Below are 22,864 nucleotides of genomic sequence, written 5' to 3'. Positions count from 1 at the left end.
CTGCTATTTGCTCACTGCTCTGTCGCCTGCCTGCCTCCTGTGTTTTAACTCCTGTCCTCGCTGGCCTCTGCTGTGTGTCTGCACCTCTTGGAGCTGCTCTGCATCCCCTCAGCTTTTCCTCTCCCATCCCTCCTCCTGTGCTCTGCCAGTGCACATGGGGTGCTTGCAAGCTCCGTTGCATTTCAAGGCTGGCAGGGGCCTGGGGCGTGTGAGGTGCCTGGTGAGAGGCCGCTGTGGGCAGGTAAAACCCTTCAGCAGCACGGTGGGAATAGAGATGGCACATGTCCCAGATCCTTGCAGAATGAGGACAAGCTCCTAGCTCTGACACAGTCACCTGGGACAACCCTGGAAAACGGGGCCACTGTCTGCTCCCTCTATCCCCTCAGTGGTGGGGGCTTGCACAGAGGACACAACGCTTGTGTTGGGTGGGGGCACAGATCTGTGACTCAGCAGTGGTGCCCAGCCATGGCTTGCAGTGCCTGCAGCCTTTTCTCAGGTGGGCAGAGCTCTGTGCAGAGGTGGTGTGGCCAGATGGTCTCTTGGCAGGATGTTTTACTGGACTGTTTCTTCCCCACCAATTGCTACCTAGCCCCAGCATCCACTTTAAAACTTCCTTGAAAGAAACGAGAGAGAAGGAGGTGAGCTTAAAGCCCATGGAAGGAGCATCCTAGGCATGGAGAGATGGGTGGATGCTGGCCATGGGTGCTGTGACTGCCTCCTGCCTGCTCTTACAGCCATGGGTCCAGAAGGATGCCCTGCTCTCTGTTTTGGGCAGTGTGTGACCCACCAGGATGCTGCCCCAGGATCCTCTCTCTGTGGCCACCACTTGGCTCTGGGCTGTGCCTGTGTGGGCCAGGCTTGCAGAGGGCAGGAGGTGAGAGCCGGTGGCAGTGCTGCCCCCACCCCTGAGCCACCCTGTCCCTGTGTCCCTGTGCCCACTGGCTGGCAGGACAGAGGGATTTTTGCTCCACTTGTTGCTGGCAGCAGCAGGAGCAGAGGGAGGAAAGCTGCCTTCAATGAGGGACAGTGGAGGGAGCCTCCCGTTGCTGGGGCAACCACAGGCAGCCTCAGCTGCTGGCTTCCCTGAAGGAACAGTGTGGGGAAGGGTTAATCAGGGGATTTATCCATCTGGGGCAGGGAGGGGGCTGAGCTGTGGGAAGCTGCTGGGGGCAGGCAGTCCAGGGGTGGGCATTGTGCTCAGCTGGGCTGGGCGAGACAGGCAGAGTTCAGGCTGAGCTGTGGTGGGATTTGCTGCTGCCTCGGGTCCTCCCAGGCTTTGTGCATCCCTGCTGGGGGCTCTGGGGCCCCCAGGGCTGTGTGAGTCCTGTTGGCAAGGCAGGGATGCAAATTCCCCAGGCAGATACTCTGACAAGCCAAGTGAGGATGCACAAGCAGGGAAGTACTAGCTGCTTGTGGGTAGCACAGAGGAGCTGCTTTGCTTGTGTTTGTTTTTACCAAGTTCTCAGGCATTGTTATATTAGGGGATGCTTTTTCCCTGTTGGGCATGTGATCCCTTTTGGAGATCAGAAGGTACCCAGCACTAGCAGGGTTTGAGGCTCTCCAGGTAGGTTTAAAATAAAACAGGCACCCATTTATTAATGACCATTTGGGAGGGAATTTCTGCTGTTTAAAGGTGTCATTTCCTTGCCTTTTTTACCACAAATAGATGCCCTAAATTAGCTGTGTACCTCCAGTGTCATCTGCTCTCCCACTAGGGCTGCATGTGAGCTTGTGCAGAGGTAATAACACTTGGGAGGTGAGCTACATGCTCGTGTCTGCCCATATTCTGCATGCATGTGGTTCATGTGTGTGCTGTTCACATATGCACAAAAGGCCTGCAAAAGAATTGCATATTGTTTTATCAACATAAGCAATATAATTAATATGCACGTGGAACATAACACTCTAGTTGTGAGCAGCTTGGACACTTGATCCTTCCAGGAAATGGACTGCAAAGAATGTCATGAAACTCTTTGTAAATGTAGATGAAAATGTTGCAGCAGACTGGTGGCAGGAGTCCTCCCTCAAAGTGGTAAATGGGGAGCAGTTATGTGAAGCATCACCATGCTATCTTTTGCTAAGGATTCTGGACCACTTCATCAGGACGGGCGTTCCTGTGAGTACTAGTCGGCTCTGATGAGTTGCAAAGCACTGCCTGTAGTCATGGTACACTCATTATGGCTCCAGCAGGCTTCCTTGTGGATTTTTGATCTCTACAGAGTCCCTGCTGAAGCACTGAGAAAATGCGGCTGGTGGGAATTTGATTGTAAAAACCTTCAAGGACAGACTAGAGGCCGAGGAACTTGGGATCCAGTTCATCCCTGTGTCTGAGTGCTGCCTAGTGCAGGACCTGGAGGGCATGTGGGGAGGCTAAAGGTAGCTTTCTACCACTTTTGCATTGGCTTACCCTTAGCTGCTCCTGTTGTAATGCCCACAACGTGTGTCTCTCTTCAGAGTGCAGCTCTCCTACCATGTGCATGTCTTTTAAAATCCCAGCATGATCCTGGGGCTCTATGGGAGAGTTCCCAGCACAGCTGCGCTTAGGGCTGTTCTGCCAATGCACAGGTGTGTGTCAATTACAGCTGAGCACTGTGCAGGATGTTTGCTGTCTACTGGAAATATCCCAGGCATTCTGTGCCAAAACAAACAAGCTCCGAGCTGCCTTTGGGCTTGGAGTTTGTTTATTTGTATTTGGTTGTAAATTATAAATTTGAAGCTGACTTGCCTTTTTTTTTGGTTGTTTTTTGTTTGTTGCCTTTTTCTTTTGCAAAGTGATCCCACAAATTTCTACACGAATCCTTCCCTGGCTGGTTTGCTTCCATTGGGTGTTGGCCTTTGTCACACAGTCTCACCAAGTGCTCGTGCATCTCCAAATAATTAGCAGATATGCACAGCATTCCTTCAAGGCTCCTTTCCTGGAGTTGTTGGTGCACTCACAGAGCCCCACATGGAGAGCAGCATCCACGGGTTTTGGAAGCACGTGGCTGATTTATCAATAGCCTTGGGTTAAGCTAAAGATGTTTCATATCTGTAGAAACTACATCAGTACGTTTCAAAAATAAACTGTGTCCTTTTGTTTAAGGGCTGTTGTGCATTTCCAGGAGCTTTTGCATGTGTAGAGCATAACTCCAGGAAGATGTTACCATGTAACCGTGCTAAAGGGACTCCTTTTTCTTGTCATTTTGTGCCTAGATTGGAGAAGCTCTGTTCCAGATTCTTTCCCCCCAGCTCTGCTGATAAAATGCAAGGACACAGAAATGGCAGAAGTGCAGAGGCATCAAGCAGGATGACATCTGTGGTTCATAGGAATTCACATAACACATAGTGCAAGTGGGCTGATGAGGAAGGGAGCTGGAGGCTAAGGCAGGGGCTGGGGAGTGTGTTTTTCTTGCAGTAACCTCTCTCCTTCTTCTCCTCCTTCTGTCTTTTCTAGGCAGGACAGGGCTGCTTGCTGATCTCTTGCCCAGTTTTGCTGTGGAGATTATGCCAGGTATTCAGTCATTTCATCCTTAATCATCCATTCCTCTGTCATCTTGTCTGTTTATCCTTCTGCAGCATCTTTATGTGGTGTATGTTTCACTTGTGTGTGTGTTTTACCTGGGGATTTAAAGAGAAAAGCCTGTCAGTTACTGGGAGCGTGCTGGGTTTGGACCCCAGAGAGCTGATGCTGGGAGCCGGCATACAGAGATGGGTGATGTCATGCCTGGATCAGTGTGAGAGCAGAAATGCCAGAGCTGTTCTGGGGACGTTTTCTATCAAGCTCTCTGCTCTCCCCCTGCTAGCACAGAGGGAAGTGTGCTTCAGCCTGGGAGACCCCTCAGCCCTGCGTGGCTCTGTGTCAGCTGCTCCTATGCAGTCACTCAGCTCCCCAGGCCTGGCCTGTGCTCTGCTCCACCATCACCACAGATGGTAGCACAGCAGGTGCTGGGAGCTGAGCATTGGCTAGCACCCCATCAGTGGCACAGCCCCTCTTGTGCTGCATGGCCAGGCCATGTTCTTGGTGGCACCAGGTGGCTGGGCCCGACGTGAGAGCTCCGTGCCCGCGATAAATCCCGTGCTAGCCAAAGCTAGCGAGAGCCACCAGTTCTGGCACTGCTTGCACTGGAGACAGAGGCTGTGCAACAGATTGTTCTTGAAAGGGAAAAGCTGTGAGAATATTTAGCCCTCGAGTCATCTGATCATTCCCCGGTGGTGCCCGAGGAGCATTTCTTTCACACGTTTGTGCAAAAATGCAACTCCATATAAATGTGTGAAGCTATTTTCGAGCCTGTCCCAGAGATGCAAACAGAGAGAAGGCAGACACTCACCCACCTCCAGTGTAACCCAAAGCTCCCTAGAATTCCTTCATGGCAGGAGAGGGATTGGTCTTTTCAGCACAGATAGATAACAGTTGATTCTCTATTGCCTAACACTTTCCCCCCGTTATTTGGAGTTTTATTGAATGGGTGTAAAATTACGGTGTGTAGGCCAGATATCTTTCTGGTACCCTCACTGCATGGGTGGACACCAAGAAAGTGTAAGATGCAGCAGCAAACCACATTTCAGCTGTTGGTGTTGCCTGAATAAAGAAAAGCAGATACTTCTGCAAGCACAAACCAGTAGTTTCCAGACAGGGGGACGCAGAGCATGTCAGCTTGGTAGCCATTTGAATCTCAGCATTACACTGTTGTATTGGGAACTGGTTGAATCCCAGTTTTGTTTTGTTTTAAAGGAAGAGCCAGCAGGCTCTTTTTGCTGTTTTCTTAACCTCATCAGAAAAGGAAATGGTCTAACTTCCTGTGAAGTAAAATCCTGACTCACAGGTCCCTGTGGCTGGGACACTGATTTCAAACATCCACTTTATATGCTGAGTGAGTATCCTGCAATGTGCAATGTACACACTAATCTGACCCCCTTTTGTACTCCTAGGATGCTTTCAGGGAGACCACAGATCACTTCTAATGGACTTGCTGTCTGTTTTTTCCTCTACCAGGCTTTTGTCCTTTATGGAGAGGTTGTGAACTGTTCACTAATAGCTCTGGAGATCTAACATCTGAGTTGCACTGGATAGCTGTGGCTGGCCACTTGTGTCAAGCAGTACCGTTTCACCTCTTTCTCTGTGTCCATGATGGTTGCAGAAAACAGGATGAGAGCAGAACAAATAAAAAAGCCACTAAGATGTTGCTTAGATTGGCATAGATTAGGAAGTATGGGACTGGAAAGGAGAGTCTGGCTCCCTATCTTGCATTCTCTCCCCAGCACCATGTAATTTCATCTTTCTTTAAGATTAGCAAGCTTACGACTGGCCTAAGGTTTGGCCTTTCTCTTTCCCATTGGCCCACTTTCTTTGATGGGCTTCTTTTAGCTTCTCTCTACATCACTGATCATCTATTTCTGTCCATTTATGTAAGATCTTTAACTATAATACCTGCTTTTTCTGCTGCATTTATCCTCCTACCATATTTACAGGCAGGAGCTACATCTTCCCTCAGCCTTCTGTTTAATAGAGTAACTCAGCAGGCTTCAGCTCCCCTGCTGCCAGGCAGGCTCCAGAGTCCCTTCATCCCTCAAATAAATCCCAGCTTTCCATTGGCTTTGGCCTAAATTCATCTTTTCTGCTGCAAAGATGACCAGAGCTGTATAACATCAGTAACTTCAGATGAAGTTAAGTGCAGAGGAGGCCTTGTGTGATGGCATAGATATTTTCATAATACTGCTGGAAATTCTTCCCTTATTTGGCCTAGGATTGCATTTGCCATTTTTTGTGGCTGTATTGCATGAGTGGTGACAATAGTGCTATGTATACTGGATCATTTCTCTTGTTCAGTTTTTCTCAACCAATGAAGTCCTGTTCAGAAAAGAAATTGTTCTTATCTTGGAACCTGTGCCACTAAAAGTATTGCTGAATACTTTGAAATTCAGGATAATACTGTGTTTCACATTTCTTATTTTAGACCCAAGGACAACTGGCCCTTTGTAGAACATGTCCCAGCCTTTAGTGACAATGCATCCCTACTGCTTAGGGATGCGTGATATTTTAGCACGTTCTTATTTTCTATGTCAAGGTAATTTATGAAAATATTAAGCAAAACAGCTGCTAGAAGCAGAACTTGAGGGACTAGGTCAGTAATCTCTCAGCTCTTGCTTTCCCATTCATGAATGCTTCCCTTCTGCCCTTTCCTTACTTGTTAGCTGAATTTTTCTCAGCATATAGTAAGTTCAACCCCAACATATTATTCCACAGGAACCAAAATTAAATGCAAATTTAAATGAAATTCATGTGTGTCAGCCAAAAAAGGAATAAAGGATTAAAAAAAATTCAATTCACACTTCTGAAGTGTTGATTTGTAGATGCCAGATCTTTGACTGACATTTTTCAAAGGAGATTTTAAATTCTAGATTTAAAATGGCATTTTTTAAAAAGGGGAATTGTTTGTAAAAGAGTTAAGGAAAACTCCAGCAAAGTAAAGAATCATACTTTTGTTCAAACAGAATGCTGTGGATGGATCAAAAATGACACTTCTTATTTTTGCATTGTATTAAGAACTAGGAAAAATTCTATTTTGAATGGTCAAAGTGAAACATTTCTCCTTGACTTTTTAGCTTAGCAACACAGGTGAGGGGTGCACTGTTTTTCCAGTGTGATTCTTCATGCACATTGCAATCCTTGTGTCAATACTTCTTCATCTCAAATAATACTGTACCAGGAGACTCTTTAGTGAATGCTGAACTTCTGCTTGGAAATAGTGGTGTGCTGCTTTTTTTCCTCTGAAGTGGGGATAAACCCTTTCCCACTGCAGCCCTACCATGTCTTTATTTGCTTTTTGCCATGTTTCCTAGGTGGCTGAATAACCACCTGGGTACACCTGAAGTCTTTTCCCCACCAGCAGTGGGGAAAATCTCTTGCTATCTCCTATCTCTTGTTTGAATAGGTTGGTGCATTTCTCTGACTTAAAACCAACTCCAGGCCTCCTGTATGTTCAGAGTCTTGTACTTTCTTGATCCAGATGTGTTCACTGATCATTCCCTTAGTCTGTGGAACTCCTGTGTGGCAGTAGGTGCTGCCCTGGCACAGGCTGAGCCCTGCTCCCACCACATTTTCCAGCAGCAAAGTTTGAGAAACCTTTTCTCCCTCCGCTTCCCCTTTAAGCCCCATCCTGGTTTTTGTGGGCCAACTCTTGCGTGCTTTCACTTGTAGGGTTTTTCAGCTGCTCCCTTTTGGGGCTTGGCACACATCATCTGAGGCTTCAATGGGGGAAGAAAAAAGTGGTTGTTAGGTTTCCTGGCTGGCGGTGGCGCCTGAATAGGATGCTCGCTCGGCACATTCAGAAGAATAATTGCGCGCGTAGGCCTCGCTGCGAAGGGGCAGGCCTGGCTCGTTTGCTGGGCTATTTATAGCCTGCTTTTCACCATGGTTTGTCCCATTAAAACCAGAATGTGGCTAGGGAACAAACACATAAGCAGGGCATGAACATGGCCAAGAAGAATGAGTCTTTGATGAGGGCCAAGCGCTAATGGAGCACGTCCTGCGGCATTGGCGCAGGTCTGCTGTGGGGCGAAGGGTTTCTGGCCGGGGTGCCAGGGCTCCTGCCTCTGTGCTGCTGGAAGGGACCACATTTTGGTAGCTCATTTCTCACTGTCATGTGCCATTTCTGCTCTGACACAAGAGGAGGAGTAGACCCAGTCCTAGACCCACAGGGAGTCGGGCCACTTCTGTTATTCACCTGTGTGTTTTGTCCCCATGCTCTCCGCTGGGAGGATGTTGCTGGCGTTCTCTTCCACAGCAATGTGCAGTGCTGTAAGTATCTCCCTTTCTCCCCTTGTTTTCCAGAGTGGGTCTTTGTGGGCCTGGTGATCCTGGGGGCGTTCCTGTTCTTCCTCCTGGTGGGGATCTGCTGGTGCCAGTGCTGCCCACACAGCTGCTGCTGTTACGTCCGCTGCCCCTGCTGTCCTGAGTCCTGCTGCTGTCCCCGGGCGCGTGAGTGACCCTGCTGCAAATCTGCCCTACTACTTCTGCTCCCTGGCAGAACAGGAGGAGAATCTGCTAATATTTGCTTCCTTTTTGCCCTGAGCACTTTGCTTGGCTAAAGAACTGGTTCTTAGGGAGTGAAGCATCTGACCTATTACTCAATGGTTGAATGCTCAAAGTTAATTACAAATGTAATTCCCCAAGCCCTCCCTGCCTTGGCAGCTGTGCCTGCTTTTCCAAAGTGTCATGCTCCCATTCCAAAGTTGTTGTTGTGTCAGTGAATGTTGCAGGTCAGAGCTAAGAGCATCCTGGGAGGTTTCTTCCTGGCAATGCAAATCAGCTGTCCTCTACAACAGTGCAAAATCCTTGCAACCCAGCAAGGTTCCTGGTCAGGCTCAGTCAGATCTGTCAAGTTCCATGAGCCTCATCCTGCTGCTTGAGTCATCAGTTATTTTTAAAGCTGAACTGCCACTAAATCATGGCAGTGGTAATGCTGGCTGTAACATCGTGCGTGTCTTTCTGGGCATCTCTCAGTGCCATTATTATTATGTGCCCTATTATTATATGCAGCACATATTTTAAACTCCCCTCAGTACCCTTTGAGGCTTAGAGAAATTCAGGTTGGTCCTTGTTAATTAATTTCTCTGATTGTCTCCCGTGGGGTCAGTGGTGCAGGTTTTGTCCATGTGTCCAGTGGATCTGGGGAGGGCTGGTGTGTGATGCTGACTCTTGTTCTTTTTCAGTGTATGTAGCAGGCAAAGCAGCAAAAGCTGGATACCCTCCTGCAGTCTCTGCCATGCCAGGTCCATACTACATCCCCAGTGTTCCTGTAGCTGGTGTCCCATCTCCTGCTGTGCTGATGGACAAGTCACACCCCCCTCCCTTAGCTCCAAGTGAGGCCAGTGCAGGAAGCCAAAATGGTAATTTGCAGTGCCAGGCACAACATTCAGTCCTCTTAGTGGGAGTAGGGCTGGGAAGGGGAGGAATGGTTGTCACTGATCGAGAGGTGTGAAGAGAAGAAACACAGGGAAACTGCAGTTTAATCCTGTCTCTGACAATGACATTTGCATTAGGGCCACGTGGCCTAACTTTTCTAGGGCCATCAACACAGAGTCAGTTTGTGGGTGCCTAATTAGGTCAGCAGGGAATGGGAGGCCAAGTTCCTGTACTGGACCCCTTTCATTACTGCTGCAGGTGTTCGCTTGCAGAGGACAAAAGGATGAAGATGATTTCAGGAGAGCAGAGGCAGGAGCCATCTTCCCCTTAGAGCTAATGCCTTGCAAGCTGCTTTCTCTTTGTAAACTGTTCTTCCAACCCTCTGTAGGGCACTGCTTGGACTCTGGCACCAGTTTTTGCTGCAGCATGTTTTACTGTCCCCATGGCATTTTGGGCAAAGTAACCTATTCCCTTGGTATTTCTGCCCAAGATCTTTTGGGGCTGGACCCTGTCCTCTACTTTGTAGATGTCAGTAGGTCACTTTTTTTGTTCAGCCTTTGCATTTGTGAAATGTGAGCGATGAAAGGCTTCTGACTAGAAAGGAGTTGTGGAGCAGTAGCAGACCTAGAATCTCAGTGTGATGCCTCTTGTCTTGGGGAGGGTCATTTCTGCTGCTGCAAAGGAAGCTACCATCAAGGGGAAAAGAGGGCAGCTATTTAGCCACATGCGCTTCAGGATCAGAGTGGCTGTCTGAATTCAAACATTCTACAGCAGAAATGACTCTCACCAATGTAGAGTCATCACTGACCCAGCTACATGTCTGATTTCAAAGCACCACACTAAGTATCAGTTGTTAAATTAACTCACGACAGTGTGTTGATAAAACACACCTGAAAAGACAAGATTAGGTAGCATAATTAATTAAGCTTGTGGAACAACCCTATGCAGGCTTCTGCTGCCCCAGTCACTATATTAACCTTTCTGGAATTACAAAAAGTATTTTCTTTCAACAGTCATACTTTTTTTTTTTGGTCACTGAAATCAAAACAGAGCTCTGGAATGGAGAAATTTCCTATTTTGAAATAGGAAATAAATCAATCACTGATCCAACACAGAACGTATCCAATTCAAAAACCTTTGTCAGAAAATGATGAATGACACCCCAGTGCTTCAGTTTTTTTCTCCTGTGAAAAATGTCACTGCACATAGAGTGTGGTGTTGGTTGTGGGAACTCCAGGGATTTTTTAAGAGTCAGATCACAGCTCCCAGTCTTGTCTCTGCTAGCAGAGCACAAGTTCAGAATAAAAAACAGTGGATACGTTTGGTAGCCAAATGGAATGGCTCTTAGGATCCCATGATCCTTACACAGAAGGATGCATTTAATAGATAATGCAGCCAAATCGGGTGTCTGGACTCAATCCCTCATCTCAGGACTTGAGAGAAAATAGTATATATGGCAAATAAAAAACATTTTCACAGAGCTTTAACCTTTCTGGCAAGACAACAGAGATTCTTAAGCTTTTTAAAAAATTAGTTAATATTTTTTGCGATAATGTAGACAAACCCTTAGTCTGGATCATGGATCTGTTGTTCAAGGTGCTTGAACTACGAAGCTAAGGGAGAGTTATAGCCTGTACTCTCTTCTTTTAAGGTCCTCCACAATGCCAGAATATCCCCTAATAACAGGCTGTAGAAGAGAAAACATTGTGTGGCTTTTCCAAGCTACTTATTTGCTTGTTGGCCAGGCAGCAGGCTAAACAAAACAGGTAATGGTTGAGTTTATAATAAAAGCCTTTCTCAGAAGGAGAATAAAAAGCTTCTGTGTCCTCCACACAGCTGGTGTAGGTCTGATCTGAAGCTGTGTATCTTTGGGACTTCCACTTTTCTGTCAAGTCCATTTTAAAAAATGGCATTGGAAATGCTGGGGCACAGAACTGGAAGATTCTGTAATTCTGGCTTACATTTTGTCCTAGGTAGATTTAATGCTCATAAATGACCCCTCTGAGGGGATCTAGTGAGCAAACTCAGGCCTGAGGATATTTAAAAAATTTGTCTGGGCTTACATAAAAGCCATATAGCAAAGCTCAGATTAAGCCTAGGAACTCTATTCTAAACTTAGGGCTGAATGGAGAAAAAAACCAAAACTCCCAAAACATTTATCTTTCTTATTTAGAAGAGTGTTGAGAACACAAAAGTTAGGATTTATGCTCTGTTTTAAATGCAGTGGTTACCTAGAGGCTCTTGCATAGATCCTTTAAACTCTGCAAACAGGGAAGCTTTTGGTCCTAGATCTTTAACATGAAAAGGGTATAAGGATGAGACATCATTTACTTCCTAAACATACTTGTCTCTAAAAAATAGTAGTGCTGCCCTTTCTGGAGAGGGAGACAGCTTACAGTTCTGGCTGAGTTGGTTCCACCCACAGAAAAATAAAAATAGTGTCCAGTTAAATACAAAATAACATTAGAAATTTATTAACTGTTCAAGAGAAGAAAATATGGGAAGAATGTTCCTTTCCCTTTGACTTCAGTGAGTGGTTCTGGACATGTGGTCAACATCTCTGCATCTTTATTTCTTTATAATTAAAATGAGCTTAAAATGCTTCAGACCCGATTAAAGGATTATGGCAATTTACAGATGAAGAGTGTGAGGAGGAAACAATAATATCTTTGGTTCCCAGCTGAAGGAATAATGAAGAGATTTAATAAGTTGTACATTTAATATCATTATGAGAAATATTTGATAAACAAACATAGAGACAAAACTACTTCCTCTGTAGTGGAAAATACTTCTTATGAGCTGTTCACAGTCATTTTTTCAGATTTAAATCCAAAATTAATTTCTAGATGCTTGCAGAATTAACCAAGAAAATAATTTGCCTTTTGATACACAGCTGCAGTAGCAAGCTTAGTATGAAGCTAGCATGAACCCTGGCTAATTCTCCATCAGTTCCAGGAGCTGTAGAGGTTGCCCAAGTAGTGTTTGGCACAGCCTCAGTGTGAGCAGTGGCTCTGGGGAGACAGAGTCTGGGAGCTGCCTGTTCAAGTTCCCCAGAGGTTATGAGCAGGTCAGAGTGGTTTGCTGGCCTGTGTATAAACGAGGTGGCAGCTTAGCTGAGCTCCTAGTCCGCACATTAGAAGAAAGAATAGAGAGAGGCCTCTTTCCTGGCGTGGTACCAGACAGAAGTGAGCTACCAGCCACGATGGTGAGGTGGAGAACTGCCCTTGCTGCTCATGCAGTGCAGCCAGAGCTGTCACTTCTGAGGCCAGTCAGTGCAGCCTCTCTCGAGGAGACCTGCTGTGCTTCCAATTTGGGAGGCAGAGACAGGATTCCTGGTGTTCTGTAAACCACTGTCTGCATTTCCAGCCACTGTGCATTCACTCACTTGGTTAGTAAAGCACACACTGCTGTCAGCTGAGCTGTCTGGAGGCACGTTAAGAGAAGGACTCTGATAGACCTCCACTAAATTTTTACATCCTGTACCATTCCCTAGTGCAGACACACAAGGTAATATCTCAAGATGTAATCACTTATCTTACACAGTCCAAACCTGCAGTAAAGCACTCTGCTTCTGAAGTCTACCCATGGCACAGCCATTCCTGAAGCACAGCATGGTTATCTCCTAGTGCACAGAGACACATGCACAGCAGTTTAGGGCAGGAGGTGCCTAAGAATACCTCTGCCAAGTCCTTGCTCAGCCCACACAGCACATACTATGCAATGTACTACCAAAGCCATATGGTAATAGCTCTATGTGTTGCGGTGCTGAGGGATAAAACAGAAGGAACAGGTTGGCTCAGAACCACTGTTCAAGTGTTTAAATTATTCCCCAGCAGGAGCATTCATGCAACACTGCAGTATCCCCACAAGGGAACATGTTAACCCCATGCAAAGCAGGCAGGTTCCATTTTGTAGTGTTCAGTGAGTTGTCCTTACGATGGTTCTCTAATAAGGCTGAATTTGAGGGTTGTGATCCTCTTTTGTACCTAGACCTGAATTTCTGTCAATCCTGAAATAGCTCCAGGCTGACACCTTTCTTAAATAATCTGCTATAAAAACCTTATTTTCTTCAAAGAAGGAGTGGAAAGGTGGAGTCCTCTGCTTGCTAATCATGCACCTGCCTTGAGGTAGTCAGGCTGTTTGTAGCTATTGTTAGTAGGTAAAGTGTGCATGGAGCTAACCTGCCAGAGTTAAATGTGCTTTGGCTCCAGGTGTATAGGGCCTTCTTTTTTACACACAGGTACATAGACAAGTCAAAAAGCTGTCCAGACTTCCCAGAAGTCAAACATTTCATGTATGTCTAAGATATATACCTTTTCTGTAAAGTAAAGCTTGTAAAAAATCCCAGAGCAGACAGTTTCACAGCTGCCAGTGACCTGGCTGGCCTCATCCCTGGAGTCAGTACAAATCTCAGAGCAGTGTGGTGTGCTTTGTTTCCTTCTATATTCTCTGGAGCTTCTGCCACATGCTCTTCAACCTGTGTGAGGAGAATTCATGGGGGTGGGAGGGTGGAGTGGTCTTGCACAGTGACAGTTCCCAAATGCTCAGCCACCTGCTTCTCCTGCAGACTCAGAGCTTAGAGGAAGCCTGATCTTCTGGGACTGCTTCTCCCATACCATGATGAATCCTTTCAGTAGTGCTGAGGAAGGAGAAATGAGTTCTGCTTTTCTCTCTGCCATCATCTGTGGGAGTTGGAATCACTCTGTGGCATTGAGGGGGTTGCTTTTGTTTTAGCTGGGCGAAGCAGGCCAGCTCCAGGGCGAGCCCATCTCACAGGAGGGAGGGTGAGGTGCTGTGAGGATGTCCCACCATGCTCAGTGTCCATCACTGGATGCACTGGGTTGTACAAATTGGGCATTTCCAAAATGCTTTTGCTGTTCCTGCAAACTTCTAAAATGATGCAAGTTCTTACAACTTCACATCCTACACTGTAGACAAATTTCTTGTGAAGCAGCGACTGACTCAGTGTGTTTTGACGCAGCCTACCTGCCTGCAGACGTGAGCTCAGCTATAGAATTAGCAGTGTTGTGGGAAGGGCTCCTTGTTCTTACATGGGTTTTCCTCTAATGTTTTCTTTTTCTCTCCCTAGCAGTGCGCAAAGGGTACAGGATCCAGGCTGACAAGGACAGGGACTCCATGAAGGTGCTGTACTATGTGGAGAAAGAATTGGCTCAGTTTGACCCAGCTAGGAGGATGCGAGACCGATGTGAGAAACAAGCATGGTTTGGTTTCTTTTTTCTACTGACCTAAGGAGGACTGGAAAATTCATAGTTAAAAGTTCACTTGGTTTCTCTGAGTCAGCCCCTAGGATATGATATCCCGGATAAGCTAATTGGGACAGATAAAGTCTAGATTTTAGGTATCTACAGGTATGTTCTGATTTTAAAAGTCTGGTGCTTACCTAATCATTCTTACAGCAAAATGAGGGATACTGAAAAGCTCATGAAAATTGTCCACTTGTATAATTAAACTTGGGGATCATCAGCATCTGAAAAGCCAAATCCTACTCATACCTTCTACAGCCTGTGGTATGATAATAGCTGGGATATTGTTTTCACAATTTCTTAAGAGTGTGGTGTCAGTAAATTCCCAGCATGGCAAAATAGGAGAGGAATGATTTTATTGAAAGTGTCTTTTGTGGGCTCAGTGACCACAGTGTGGCTTGAAGGAAGCAGGAAGTTCATTTGGAGTGGCTGTTGCCCTGCAGAAGGTGCAGAATGGTGAATAGGGACATGGTGCAAACTCAGAACTGAGCTTCTGTGTGGAACTCCTCCTGTCTTCCCAAAGCCTCTTGAAAACTTTATTTCCTTAAATAAAGGCTGAGGCTGCACTTCATGTGTGTCAGAATACAAACCCAAGGGAGGATCTTTCCACATTAGGAGGCAGAGGTGCAGAATGGGACAATGTGTGTGGGAAGGGCTTGCAGTGCTGCTCCTTGTGCTGTGGCTGCTGTGTGCAGAGGACAGTGGCAGGCTGTGGGCAGCACATGGAGCTAACCCATGTTAGGCACTGCTGGAGGCTCACTTGAAACAGACGTGTGGGATCCTGAAAATCATTGAAGGGAAGGGCTTTAAGGAATGACACTACATCAAAGCTCTGTACAGATTAGGCATAACGAACAAATTATATATACTTCTAAAACAGTCATTGCTGAGCACACTGTCTTCTCCACCCACAAGATTTACTATAAAAAGACCTCTGCAGATTGGTATGTCAGGCCTACAGATGTCAGTGTGCTTGATGGGGTAGAGACTGACAGTGATTCAGACAGACTTTTACTTTTTCCTTAATCTTTTTTTGAGGGGGTTGCTTTTTTTTATCTGGGCAAGTCAGGCCAAATCCAGAGCCGGCCTGTCTCACACCAGGAAAAGGGGAGGGGGCACAACTTCTGTGCTGTAGTGGTGTCCCACCAAGCTTGGTGACCACCTTGCAAGGGCAGGGAGCTGACAGGTGGAAAGCTCTTCCCAAAGCCTGAAGTCAGTAGTCTGGAATGCAGGCATCTCCTGCTGTTTGCGATACCCTCAGAATCCCTGCCTGGCTACCATCAGGCCATGCCCATCTCATTTCTTCCCTGCACCCTCCCCTGCAGATAACAACACCGTGTCTGAGCTGAGCTCTCTGCACGAGGAGGACCTGAATTTCCGCCAGCCCTACCGGCAGGCGCGGAGGAAGCCTCTGCCCCCCGCGGGGGACGCGGACGGCGACGCCGAGTACTGGGCGGGAGTGGTGGGCAGCACCTCCCGGTCCCAGGCTGTGTCTGACTACAGGGACGAGCGGGACAGCTACTGGCACAGGTGAGGGACACCACGGCAGGGGGCAGCTCTGTCTGGCAAAGGGGTAAAGAAAGCAGAAGGGACAGATGGACTGGTAGCTCTCTCCTATTTCCTGCTGCCTTTGCTCTGCTTAGCGGGAGAGAGGGGCTAGAGAGAAAGAGGAAATCTGGATGGGTTATTAGGTGAGGTCAGAATGAAGCCGATTGCAACTCTAACATGTAACAAGAGCTGCACTTGTGCTCTGGCAAGCAGATCTGTAAAAATCATATATTCCTGCTGATATTAAGAGTCATAATACTTTTTACTTCCTGAAGTAGATAATTATTCTTATTTCTGCCCCTTCTGGATATTGTAAAGCCACATCCATTAAGGAACAATGAGCCTGCTGAAGCTTACCTAGCTGGGTAAAGCTAGGTACAAGCTCCAGTCCTAGTGGTATATAAAAGTGAGATAGTAGGGAACCAAGTCACCCTTACCATAGTGGGAAAGTGCAAATCTCTCTCTTGAGCTTTGTACCTGTGCTTTACTATATAGGGGTCACACCCTCCTGCTTTGGTGCAGCTAGACCAATGCTCCAGGCCTGAAGGGCTTGCACTCTGGTGCCTGAAGAGACATAGGCCAACCTTCCCTCAAGCAGCCCAGTATTCCAAAAGCAATGGCAGGGATTTCCTTCCTTCAGTACTGGGCTATTGTACCAGCTCACTGTCTTTAAACCTGCTTCAAAACAGCCCTGCTGTGAGCTTCTATAGCTGGGCTCTTGGGTTTTTCCAGCAGGATATACACCTACAAGCCCTGGGATGAAGGAGAAGCAGGTCCAGCCCTGCATATTGGAGGACAGGGCAGGTGCACCCTGGGGATAACCTCAGGTAACATTAGACACAAAGAACCTGAGCTATCTGCACTAAGCGGCCTTTACACTCAGCAGAGAGAACCCGGGGTTTCAAGGATGTGGTAGATGCTCTTCCTGTGGAAGATGATGAAAACAGCGCAGATGATTCATGCCCCCAGGTGTTTCCCTCCATTGTCTGTGCAGGCAGCCAAGGGGAGTGCAGCTGGCTCCCGCCCTCTAACTCTACCTCCTCCCTCTTCCAGCCAGCAGAGATCCAAGTCGGAGATGCTGTCCCGTAAGAGTTTCTCGGTGGGAGTGCCGGCCGTGTCCATGGACGAGCTGGCGGCCTTTGCCGAGTCCTACGGGCAGCAGCGGCCGCGGCGGGCGGACAGCCAGGAGCTGCGGCGCTTTGAGCGCTCCGAGTCGCACGGCGGGCGCGGCGGGGCCCTGCCCCGCCAGGACAGCTCCATGGAGGAATACTACAGCAAGCGCTGCAGGGCCAGCCGGGAGCCACTGACAGACTCGGAGCGTGGCTGGTCCTACAGCCCGCCCCGCAGACGCGCCCACGAGGAGAAGCACCTTCCCAGGCTGGTGAGCCGCACGCCCGGAGGGAGCCAAAAATACGATCACTCCTACCTCAGCAGCGTCCTGGAGAGGAAATCCCGGAGCTACGACGAGAGCGGTGACCACTGTGCCACCCCCTCGAAGCTGAGCTCACAGCCCAGCCAGAGGGGAGGCAGCACCTACTACGCCTGGTCACCGCCCTCCACCTACAAAGCCGAGAAGTCGCAGCCGCCGCCGCCGCAGTCGTCGTCCCCCGAGCAGGACGAGGAGGAGGAGGACAGCCTGCCCCCCTACAGCGAGAGGGAGCTGAGCCGAGGCCCTTCCTACAGGGCCAGGGAACAGGCCTACCTCAATGCCTCTGACAAGAAGAGGAAAAAGGACCCCAAGAAAACAGTGAGGCCATGTCTGGTGGTCCTGGTCCAAATAGGCTGAGCGGAGAGCCACCAGGCAGGGGTTACTAACCAGAGTTGATGGGCAAGAGGGTTTTCCAGGAGGGTGACGCCTGGAGTCTGGGTGTCACTCCCTGTGGGAAGGGGGGAAGGAAATGGGGAGGTAGAAAGCCAGAAAGGGTAATAGCTCCTACACAGGAGTCCATGATGGAGGGGAAAGCCAGATGTGCCTGGGACTGGGGAGGTAAGGGATGTCTGGCATTTGTGGTCTGGTAATCCAAGGCAGAGGGAGTTTATCTAGAGTTCAGAAGGATTGTGGTAGGGAAGTTACCCAGGCCTTACAGAAATTACAGGGCTTTGCTTTGGCCTTGATACTTGTTAAGGAAGGGTTGAGAGGCTCTTGTTCTTCTGGACTGGGACAGGGCTGGTGGCAGGGGATGATGGAAGGACTTTTTTCTGAAAGGGGTGAGATCACAGACTCCCATGGGTGCGTGGGCCCGTGGGGTCCTGTGGGGGCCATTCATGCCAAAGGCATTCCTCACCCAGGATACCAAGCAAGTGCAAAACAACCTGCCACAGCACAAGCTGCTGAGGACTGATAAGTTCATGGTTGCTGGGGAAGGGGATCTTCCCCATCTAACCCAGCTGGGGAAATTGCACCACGAGGGAGATCCTGTCATTAGAGTAGCTTGGCTGTGGAAGAGAGGACTGGATTGTGAGTGGGCAAAGCTGTTGCTGTTTAGTTGTGTCTCTGTCAAAGCTTTGTCTGTCCCCTTTGTCTGTTCCAATGGGAGATTTCCTGTTGACATTTAATCTTCTTTCTTTCCTCTCAGAATGATTTCCCAACAAGGATGTCCCTTGTGGTTTGAAGTTGTTGTGGACTTGTCATGTTGATGGGCTGGATATCATGAGGTGACTGCAGTGGAGAAGATGCAGAGCAGCAAGCAAGACATGCCTCTGTGAACCTTTGCAGCCATCAGCCATGGACTGTTTCAATTTTTTGTTTCATCCAGGGGAGCTGAGGCTTTTGTAAGAGACGGACTCCCATGGACAGCACTTGATCTCAGAGGCTCTGGAAGTCTGCCAGGAAAATGAGGCAGGGCTCTCTTTGGCACCCTGTTTTCCAGCGCCCTGCATTCTGCTCTGGATGGCTGCCACGTCCCTACTGCCTCTGCAGCCCTCCCTTCAGCCCTGAACTACAAGTGAGGCTGCCTTTGTGCCTCTTGCCCTGTCCCATGTGCAGAGGGAGGCCTGTGTACCTCTTGCTCTCTCTGTCTCCTCAGTTCTCTGTTTGGATCAAAATTGTCTCCATACTTAAAGCCTTTTCTGTATCACCCCTGTGCTGGGAGGAGGCCTTGTTCTTACAACTGCAGACTGCCTCCAGCTGATCAGGCCCTAAATCACGAAAGAAAATCCACATCCTTTCAGACACTTTTTTCAGTAAGAAAACGACTGATGAGATGTTACCTTGATAAGGGCTGAATGGGGAAAGAGACAATTATGAGCTGGTTTGTTCAATATATTTAGTTCTGTTCGTTGTGTGACGAGAGTTGCAGGTGAGATTGATGTATTGTTCTGAAAGTGGGTCAAAGTAGTTTTTACTGTGATGAGAGCATGATTTGTTTCCCCCCTGCCCCCCAACTGTGTTTTGTTTTGATGCTGTTGCATTTCCTTGCAGCTCAACTGTGAGCCTGTAGAGCTTCAAGCTGGAGTACCTGCTCCACTGTTTTAAAAGCAGTGCTCTTCTTCCAGCACCACCAGACACCTCTGCCACTCTAGTGAGTGGCCTTTTTTTTCCAAGGAAGCAAAAAGGGGACAGTCTCAATGAGAGTGCAGCTGCAGACCTCCATCCTGTGCCACTGGTATCACTCCTTTCTGGGAATAGTTTCCCAGAAGAAGCTACTACTGAAGAGAGCAGTAACAGCAGTGGGAAAAGAACAAGCACTGTGGATGGCTACAAGCTTTGAAAGTCACCCTTTTCACTTAAAACCATTCCATTCACTTTGGTTGGGATGTGGTTTTAGTGGCTGTTGTCTCAGGAATAGCTTTATTTAGAAGTGAGTGCTTCACACCATTTGGAAGCCTGACATTCTGGTTTTCATAGGGTATTATGCAGTCATTTTATGCTAAAATCATCATGTGAGGGAAGACGATTGGAACATTTTAAGGTCCAGTATCTTGATCCCTATTACACCTAGAAACAACATAGTGCCCTGTTGTGTTATGGACATTATCACCCTCTGAAATGATATCTTTGTTGTTCCTCTGGGAATTTGGGAAGCTGTCTGGCCTCAGATGCTCATACTGACAGTACTGATGGTAACACAAGGTATATTAACATCACAGCAGTTCTCCATAAAAATGATAGATTAATTTCTGTGTTACTCCTTTGCCAGATAGTTTACCCACCAGGAATGGTCAGGGGAGAGGAAGAATAATCTCCATAGATTTGATGACAGTTTTCATGTGAGAAGGTGAGTTGATGAAAGGATGGCGTTCTTCTCCCACACTCCTCTAGTCATGACTGTAGTTTTGGAAATCCCAGTCCTGGGTCTTCCTGGCCAGAGAGGGATTAGCCAGCAGGAACATAAAATTGTGGAATAGCAGAATTGTTTGTGCAGGAGGTAGCCTTTCAAGATTTCAAGATTTGAAGTTTCAATCCTCTGCCATGGGAAGGGACGTCTTCCACATATGAGGTTGCTCAAAGCCCCGTCCAACTGGACCTTCAACACTTTCAGGGATGGGACATTCACAGTTTCTCTGGGCAACCTGTTCCAGTGTGTCACCACCCTCAGAGTAAAGAATTTCTTCCTTGTATCCAATCTAAAATTACCCTCTTTTTCTTGAAAAGCAATGCCCTGGTAAAAAGTCCATCTCCAGCTTTCTTGTAGGTCCCTTTAGGCCCTGGAAAGCTCTGTGGTGTCCTCAGAGCCTTCTCTTCTCCAGGTTTAACAGCCTCAGTTCTCAGCCTGTCTTTATAGAAGGGGTATTCCAGCCCCTGTGACCATTTTTGTCTCCCTCTGGACCTGCTCTAACAGGTCCATGTCTTTGTGTGGGTGGCCCCAGAGTTGAACACAGTACTCTGTGTGGGGTCTCAGGAGAATGGAGCAGAGGGAGATTCCACTCCTTGGCCTGCTGGTCACTCATCTGATGCAGCCCAAGATATAGTTGGCTTTCTGGGCTGTGAGAGCATGTGGCTGGCTCATATCCAATCTTCATCCACCACTATAAAATCATGGAATTGTAGAATGGTTTGGAAGAGACCTTAAAGATCATCTAGTTCCCCAAGTCCTTCTGAGGGCTGCCATTCTTCCCCCAGTGTGTACCAATACCAGGGTTTGCCCTGACTCAGATGTACCACCCCACACTTGGTGGTGTTGAACTTCATGAGGTTCTCATGGGCCTGCTCCTCAAGCCTGTCCCAGGGTCACCTCTGGATGGCATCCCTGGCATCATTCAGCTTGGTGTCACCCACAGACTGCTGAGAGGACACTCAGTCTGTGCCATTAATGAAGGTTGAGCAGTGTCAGCCTTGGTGCAGGGACACCACTTGTTACTGATGTCCTTTTGGACAGTGAGCCATTGACTGGTGCTCCAGATGTGGCCATCCAGCCAATTCCTCATCCATCAGGTAGTGTATCCATCAAAGCCATGTCTCTCCAGTTTAGAAACTAAATGTTGTGTGGGACCATGTCAAGGGCCGGAAGTCAAGGTGCATGACATCAGATGAATTTTCCTTATCCATCAGTGCAGTCACTCTGTCACAGAAGGTCTCCAAGTAAGCAGGTGTGATTTGTCTTGGTGAAGCCATGCCAGCTGTCTTTAATCACTTCTCTCCCATCCATATGTCTTGAAATGGCTTCCAGGAGGATCTTTCAGGGCACAGAGGTGAGGCTGATTGGTCAAGAGTTCCCAGGGCCCTGTTCTTTTATCCCTTTAAAATTGGTCTGATGTTTCCCTTTTACCAGCACTGGGGACCTGACTGCCTGAGTGTCATGACTTTTCATGACTTTTCAAACAGGGAGAACAACTCAGCAACTGCATTTACCATCTACCTGTATTATGGCTGGAGAGACTAACATTTTAAGTATTTTAATATTTTTTTTTACCATTAATTGTGTGTTTTTAGGAAAATCACAGCACAGTTAGCAAGAGGTGGGCAGGTGCCTGCCATCTGAGGTCTCTCAAGCCATGGGAAGTCTACAGAGCTACACTACATGCTGTTTTAAATCAAACATTTCATTCCTGACATATGAGGGTTCTAGTAAGTTGATGTTTTGTTAGCCTGAAAACCTTGGCAACCCCTGTGCCATGAATTTCAAGGCAGCTTAGCCTGCTTTTGTTTCCATCACACCCAGGAAACAGTTGACACAGAAATTTGAAAATGCATCTGACTATCCCAAAAAGGGGCCAAACCAGTGGTTTTACAGTCTCTGAATACCTCTATATTTTAGGTCGTACTGAAAGCCTGAGGATTACAATCTTCTCATTTCAGTTTTGTTCTGTCCCTTATCTCAGTCACTGTAGTTTATTTGATCAAGCCCTCAGGAATGAGCTGTGTGAATTAAAAATACAAGTCTTCATTTATTTGAGTCAGTTTTGTTTGTTCAGTGCTGGTACTTTAGGGCATCTGTACACTGTGTGTAAGAAGTTGCCATTTGTGCATCTAGCTTATAAATAAGTAGTTGCAAGCCAATTCTTTTAAGAAACTGTTTTAATTGTACAAACAACTGTTTGTGAGAATTTGGAAACATCTCTTGAATCCAAGTACCTGGAAAAGTACTGAAGATTTTATGACTAGTGATTCTGTGAGTTTTACTAGATGATAAAAGTTTCAGCTGCAGAAAAAAAAAGGAGGTCTTAATTTCCTGAAGTCAGATCTGAGCAGCAGCAACCCCGCACTACAATTTTGGATTCCCTATCTCTCTGTACAAATCTGCAGGAATTTTCAGTTACTGATCATGTCTGTCCTCAGGCCACCTTTATTTGTCCCATTAGAAATGTGTCTGCAGCAGCAGCAGCAAATGGACCAAATCAAGAAGTGAGGAGTGACTATGGAGTGTCTGCACAGCTACACAACCCTCATGACCTGTGACTCCTGCAGCAGGGGAGCAGGGGGCCACAGACGGACAGACAGCTCGTGTTTCAGGAGAGGAGTAATGGTTTGTGTCTGTGCCATCTTTCAGAACACCTGCAGAATGCTGGTGCTGGGAAATAATGAGCCTGGTTAATATGGGGTCTTAAATTATAAGTTTTCCAGTGATGAATTTTTATTGCTGGCATAAAATTAAAATCCTTTTCTTACTGGATACGGATGTCTGGGTCATGTCAAGGACACGGAGAGTTTGGTGGTCTTAAAATGGCAGCATCACAACAGTGATTTGCTAAGAAAACGGACAATGAGACAGAATCCTGTAAAAATTTA

General features: G+C 47.3%; 1 protein-coding gene across 5 annotated transcripts in view; it reads left to right on the top strand.

Moving 5' to 3' along the window:
* The window catches only part of ILDR2 (immunoglobulin like domain containing receptor 2), a 38,943-nt gene extending 16,921 nt beyond the window's left edge, over positions 1-22,022 (top strand). The window contains exons 4-10 of one of the 5 annotated variants that reach the window (XM_030958518.1): positions 3,434-3,490; positions 7,811-7,957; positions 8,701-8,868; positions 13,974-14,090; positions 15,474-15,678; positions 16,750-17,443; positions 18,273-22,022. In XM_030958518.1, the coding sequence (XP_030814378.1) occupies positions 3,434-3,490; positions 7,811-7,957; positions 8,701-8,868; positions 13,974-14,090; positions 15,474-15,678; positions 16,750-17,443; positions 18,273-18,308 (1,424 nt within the window). In that variant the 3' untranslated portion in view covers positions 18,309-22,022. Of the gene's footprint in view, positions 1-3,433; positions 3,491-7,810; positions 7,958-8,691; positions 8,869-13,973; positions 14,091-15,473; positions 15,679-16,749; positions 17,444-18,272 lie in introns of all 5 variants that reach the window. The other 4 variants (XM_030958507.1, XM_030958498.1, XM_030958537.1 and 1 more) reach the window with 4 other exon arrangements.
* Positions 22,023-22,864: the final 842 nt, after the last annotated feature.

Source organism: Camarhynchus parvulus, chromosome 1, assembly GCF_901933205.1.
Source record: "Camarhynchus parvulus chromosome 1, STF_HiC, whole genome shotgun sequence".
In the NCBI taxonomy this organism is placed as follows: Eukaryota; Metazoa; Chordata; class Aves; order Passeriformes; family Thraupidae; genus Camarhynchus; species Camarhynchus parvulus.
This window is presented reverse-complemented; position numbering and strand designations above follow the sequence as displayed.